Source organism: Salpingoeca rosetta (genome assembly GCF_000188695.1).
Source record: "Salpingoeca rosetta unplaced genomic scaffold supercont1.36, whole genome shotgun sequence".
In the NCBI taxonomy this organism is placed as follows: domain Eukaryota; class Choanoflagellata; order Craspedida; family Salpingoecidae; genus Salpingoeca; species Salpingoeca rosetta.
Window position 1 is genome coordinate 315569 of NW_004754898.1, and position 6211 is coordinate 321779.

Genomic DNA, 6211 nt, shown 5'->3' on the forward strand with positions numbered 1-6211 from the left:
TGTTTCTTTCTTTGCTTGTTTGTTTGGTTGTTTGGTTGTGTCTTTGTTTGTTTATTTGCTTGTGTTGAGTGTGTGACGATCTTGCCGTGTTTTGAGCTTCCACACGTTTCCATCTGCTGTACCTTTTTCACTCACATCTTCATGTTCACACACATTCACACAATCGCGCAATCGCAATCGCAATCACGCAGGCCGCACGACGCTTGCTCGGCTGTCTGCTGCCATGTACAACTTGCCGTTCTTCTCCGTGGCGACAGGCGGCACCCTCAGCAGCAACGAGACGCGCACCAGCGCTAGTGCAGGCGCCCGCCGCCAGCACGGACGCGACGGCGACTATGGCAACAACGGCACAGGGGCTGCAGCGCAGGACTTGTCACACGGCTCGCCCACACTGCTGTCAGACATGTCGCGTCTTGAGGAGACGCTGGTGGCGATGGCCGCCATTCTCGCGCGCTGCTGGCTGGCGCGCCACGACAAGGACGCAATGCCCGTGGATGCGGCCTCCGCGGAGCGCCATCCCATGCACGTCACGCGCGCACCAGCTGGCGTTGTTCTCTTTGTCGAATACGACGACCTTTTGCAGGTGTGTGATTCGGGCGCTTTGTTGTGTTGTTGGGGGCGGTTGTGCTGTGTGACTCGTGTGCGATGATGTGCTGCTGCCATCGTCATGTTGTGTGCTGGCAGCCACGTCGTGCACGTTCGCTTCTCTCTGTCTCTGTTGTTTGTTTCTCCCGTCATCCACACACTCACTCACCCACATCAAACTCTCGTCTATTCTATCCCCATCCAAATTTTACGGACACGCCCCTTGCATGCAACTGCTCCATGTGTTGACAGGACCGCGCACTGACGACGGTGACAACGCTTCTTCGTGGGGGTGATGTGTTTGATTGCGTGTGTGCCGCTGCACGCGCACGTGTGCTGCACGAGTTTGAGCAAGCCCTGCTCGCAGGCATGAACAGCCGCGGGGGCGACAAGCCCACCGCTGCTTCCCGCGCCAGCGCAAGCACGCCACCAGCCAGCGACGGCAACGGCAACGGCCCGAGCAACAGCCTCATCACCGTGACGGACACGTCGTCAACCGCGACGTCGCCAACGGGAGGAGCCGCAGCAACGACAGGAGGACGAATGACGTCCACGGACCACAGCGGCAGTGGCGGCGGCAGCGCGGCAACGCTTGGTATGCTGCCCACGTTGTTAGAGGACGCACGACAGGCGTTCACGGGGATGGTGCGCGTCATCCTATCTGTCTCGGAACGCGATCTTGATTCGCTGCAGAGCGAACTGGAGGCGTGCAAGGCCGTGGATATGGTCAACACCGTGCACGCGTCCCCCTGGCCAACGTATGCGCTGGAGCGCGTGGTGCAGAAGGCGATTATGGACGATGAGCGAAAGCATGCCAGCACCGTCGTGGCCGAGCTTGTTGCAGAGGAGAAGAAGCAATTCGAGGAGTGGGACGAGGAGGATGAGGCTGCCAAGCGCAAGTCGCAGCAAGGCACAGCAGCAGCGGAGAACACGTCTGATGGCGGTGGTGTGGTTGACACGGTTGAGTCGCTTGCGTCATCGCGAGCTGCGAGTGCACGCACGCCCACCACCACGGGCCGCAGCGACGCTGACGGGGACGCACGGCACCAAGATTTGCTTGCAGGCACGCGTGTTCTGGACTCGGCGCTCGCGGAGCAGCTCTCACGCACCATCATGACGATGGTAATGCACTTCCTGGACACGTGCAGCAGCTGCGGGTTCCACGAGCTTGCCGGGATTTTTGAATCGCTGCAGACCATTTTTCTGAAGCGCGCGGCGCGGGAGTTTTGCGCTCTTCGACGCCAGAAAACGACCGAGTATCTTCTCACGCGCAGTCGCCTCAAACACGCGTGTGCATGCATCGAGCGGGTGAGCCCACCTTTGCTCTGTTTGTGTTTGTGTTTTGTGTTTGTGTTTGTGTTTGTGTTTGTGTGTCTGCGTGAAATTTGTGTGTTTGTGCTTCTGTTTGTGCCAATGCTGTAGCGCGTATGTGCGTTTTGTTTGCGGGTATGTGTTGTTTTGTTTGCGTCTGCAAAGACCACGTTGCTCATTCTCCCTCCATCGATGCCACACATGCTGTCCTGCAGGTGACAATCAAAGTGCAGAACATGGAGTACGACTTGCAGCAGGTAAAAAACGAAAAGCCATTGCTGTATGTCGCCCTTATGTCTCTTCCTTCGTCCCAATGACCGATCTGCACCTCCACTTTCCAAACTGACACGCTAATACATTCCTAATCCCCAACACACACACACACACATTCACATTCACATTCACACACACATACATTCACACACACATACATTCACACAACACACACGCCAACCAGACGATTGTGCGGCTGGGCGAAGAAAAGAGGACCACGGATGCGGTGCGGGTGCAGCTGAGCGACCAGTATGAACTGCTACAGGGCCAGCTCTCCGTCCTGCAGTCCGAGCAGGCGCGGGCGAAGGCCGTGTCCAGCGAGTACAAGGCCGCCGTGGCCGTGGCCGACAAGCAGCTGTCTACCGCCACCCAGCAGCTGCGTGATCTCGAGCCCGCCATCAGTCAGATCACAAAGCCGCGCCTTGCCGAGATCCGCATGTACCAGCGGCCGCCCAAGCCCGTCATGGCGCTCGCCAACGCCATCTGCCTCATGTTCCGCAAACCCATGGAGTGGTCCAGTGCACGCACGCTCTTCGCCGACGCGGACTTTGTCAAGAACGTGCTGGAGTATAAGCGGGACGGCGTGTCGGAGCGCCTGGCCATGCGCCTGCACGACCATACGCAGAGCCCAGACTTCTCGCTGGAGGTGATGCGGAACGTGAGCATGGCGTGCGAGACGCTGTGCGCGTGGGTGCTGGCTGTCGACCGCTACTGCCAGACGCGCATCAAGCTCAGGCCGCAGCGGGTCAAGGCGGAGAAGCTGCACGCAAAGCTCAAAGAGCAGCAAGCGGTGGTGGCCAAGGTGCAGGCGGAGGTGGACGTGTGCAAGGCGCGCTGTGCCGATGTGCAGGCCAAACTCAGCAAGCACGAGCACGTCATCCAGCAGCTGGAGCAATCGGAGGCCGACACCAAGGCGCTGCTGCAGCACGCCAAGCACCTGCTCACGCTGCTGGCCCGCGCGCAGGAGTCGTGGCTCTCCCAGTCGCAGGACGTGGACAACAAGCTGCGCTTCCTGGACGCCGACTGCCTGCTTGCCGGCCTGACGCAGGTGTGCCTGCCAGAGTGCCCGCCCGAGGTGCGAACGGCCGTGTTCTCTCGGTGGGTGAGCGACCTCACGGAGGCGCGCTGGTATTCGCTGGAGGACCCGACGCCAACACGCATCGAAGACATCCTCAGCACACACGACCAGCAAGAGACGTGGTGCCGGCTGGGGCTGCCGCGCGACGCGTACCTGCTGCAGGGGGCGGCGATGGCCTTTGCGTCGTCTGCGGACGTGCCGCTGGTGTATGACCCCGACGGCTACTTCCACGCGCTTATGGAGGCGGTGAGCCAGTTCTCGTCCCACACCACGCTCAGTGCAAACCACCCGGAGTTTCAGCTGCGCGCAACGCAGGCGCTGCTGGACGGGCGGGCGCTGATTGTGGTGGACGTGGAGGTGCCGCTGCAGCCGCAGGTGGTGGCGTTTGTGGAGCACATGGCGGAGGTGCAGGCGAAGCAGCGGCACGCGGCGGCGGCGCAGTCAACCACCATCATCCAGCAGACCATCACCGCCAACAAGCGAAGGCGCGCACAGCGGCGTCGGAGCAGAGGTGACACCAACACCCGCAACGATGGCGACGGTGATGGTAATGCTGATGCTGACGGTGATGGTGTTGAAGAGCAGCAGCAACAGCCAGGCGATCATGGAAACAGCGCGTCCAAGAAACAGCAACAGCAGCAGCAGCAGCAAGATGTTGAGGTGAACACGTTCCTGATCACGCGGTCGCCGCTTCAGGAGCTGCAGCTGGCACCGCGCAAGCTTGTTCGCGCCATCCACTTCCAGGCGACGGCGGCAACCATTGAGCAGAAGGTGCTGCTGGCCGTGTTGAAGAACCAGGGCTCGGCCCTGTACACGCAGGAGGTCTCTGTGCGGGCGGACGTGGCGCGGCTGCACCGTGATCTGACGGAGACGAACGAGAAGATGCTGCAGAGCATCATCGACATTGACATGGGCACGGTGCTGGAGGACGACGACCTCGTTGAGAGCCTGAACGAGTGCCACGACCACACGCGCCAGCTGCAGGATGCCCTCAACCAGTGCGAGGTGAGCGAGCGCGCGCTGGTGCGGCAGCGGCAGGCGTACCAGCCGCTCTCGCAGCGCGGTGTGCAGATCTACCGGTGGATTGCGCAGCTGCAGCACATTGACGCCAACTACCTGTGGCCGCTGGGGACGTACCTGCGGCTGGTGCGGGAGGAGCTGGAAGCGGACACGGAGCAGCGGCGGGAGCAGCAGGAGCGCAGGGCTGAGGAAGAGAGGGCGGCAAAGGCAGCAGCGCAGATGGCTGCGGAGGAGGAGGAGGCACAGAGGGCCGTCCACAACCATGGCGAGCACGATGGACATGATGAGCACACTGCTGGTGGCGATGGTGATGATGGTGAGAAGAGTGGTGTTGCTGGTGAGGGGTCGCGCCCTGTTTCAGGTCAGGCTCCGCCGCTTGGACCGAAGATTGCGGTGGAGGACCACACGCTGGACGGCAGCAGTCCCGGCAGTCGCAGCAGAGGTGTCCGCACAGACGGTGGTGGTGATCACGGTGACGGCCACAAGGCGGGATACGGCAATGATACCAAAGAAAGTGCTGATGCATCAGCAGCAGAAGCGGCAACAGCAGGTGCCACTGCAGCCACTCACGCTGTAGGTGGTGGTGAACATGGGGACACATCGGCCTCACCCAAAAAGGAGCAGCAACAACAGCGAGAAGGTGGGCAGGACGCCGACGGTGAACCCGCTGCCAATCAGCGCCCGAGTCAAGATGCAAACCAACAACAAGAGCAACAGCAGCAGCAGCAGCACGAGCAGCAGCAGGACGAGTCACCCCCTGATGTGGCGCGTCAGGGCAGCGGGGTGGATGCCGAGCTGTCAGCGCGCATTGCAGACATTACGAAATCTGTGACTGGCATGATTGTGAACAAGGTCCTGCGGGGCGTGTCTGGAAAACACGTGGCAGCTGCCCTGTATTTGTTGGCGGATGTTCTGACGCAATCCACCGCGTCCTCTGCAAGCGCGAGCGCAGCGACGGCGGCCCTGCTTGTGGATGAGCTGTACGAGAGCGCGCTGGACGCCTGTGATGGCGGATTGCGTGCAGGCAAATCGGTTTGCCTCCCATTTGACGTTGTGGCTTTTGTCAAGCGCAAGCGAGGCATCACCACAGCATCACCCGTCGGCGTTGGCAGTGGCGCCGATGTTGACAACAACAGCGACAGTGGCAGCGACAGCGATGATGACGATGGTGGTGGTTGTGGAGATGGTGATGGTGATGGTTCGAGCCGTGACGACGGTGCTGGTGATAAGAGCAGACGCAGCAGTGCGAGTAGTACAGCCACGACAAGCACCACGAGTACCAAGAGCAGCAGCGGTGCCAGCGATGGCGGCATTGCTGAGGCGTGGCAGGAAGTGCTGACGAGCGAGGAGCTTGCGGGCGTGATTGCGGCGGTGCAAGGGTCACGGAGTGCACGAAAGCAACAGCGGCGCAGCGCCAAGGGCGATGATGGGCGTGGTGGTGGTGGTGGCGATCGTGGTGTGAGCCCGGATGCTCAGCAGCCCCAGGCAGCTGGGAATGCGGGGACCATGATGAAACGTCTGCGGCGGCTGCCTGCAAGCACGAAAACACTGCTGGCTTGCCTGCATGCAGTGCTGCACAGCTCGCAGCCTGGCCTCATTCCTCATCTGACCGGCTGGCTCATCAACGCGCGTCGCGTCGCGGTCCCCAAGCAAGGCAGTGACAACAACAACAACAACAACAACAACAACAACAACAACAACAACAACAACAACAACAACAACAACAACAACAACAACAACAGCAGCAGCAACCCCACCACCGCAACAACCCCACCTGCGGCAGCAGCAACAACAACCTCAGCCACAGGCACAGTGGCGCCGGGAGCAACTGGGCAGCGAACGGCTGCACGGACGAGGACAAAGGCGGGTGCACGATCAACACTCTCTCGCCAATCACCGCGACCACCACCAACGCCACGCACGCGTGCTGCGCGGGACCGTGCC

General features: G+C 61.0%; 1 protein-coding gene across 1 annotated transcript in view; it reads left to right on the forward strand.

The window, feature by feature from the left end:
• The window catches only part of PTSG_10337 (uncharacterized protein), a 28345-nt gene that overhangs the window by 20404 nt on the left and 1730 nt on the right, over window positions 1-6211 (forward strand). Inside the window, exons 27-30 of the mRNA XM_004988330.1 lie at window positions 192-583; window positions 838-1893; window positions 2112-2153; window positions 2354-6211. The exon at window positions 2354-6211 is cut by the window's right edge and continues 1730 nt beyond it. Of these exons, the coding sequence (XP_004988387.1) occupies window positions 192-583; window positions 838-1893; window positions 2112-2153; window positions 2354-6211 (5348 nt within the window). The remainder of the gene's footprint in view (window positions 1-191; window positions 584-837; window positions 1894-2111; window positions 2154-2353) is intronic.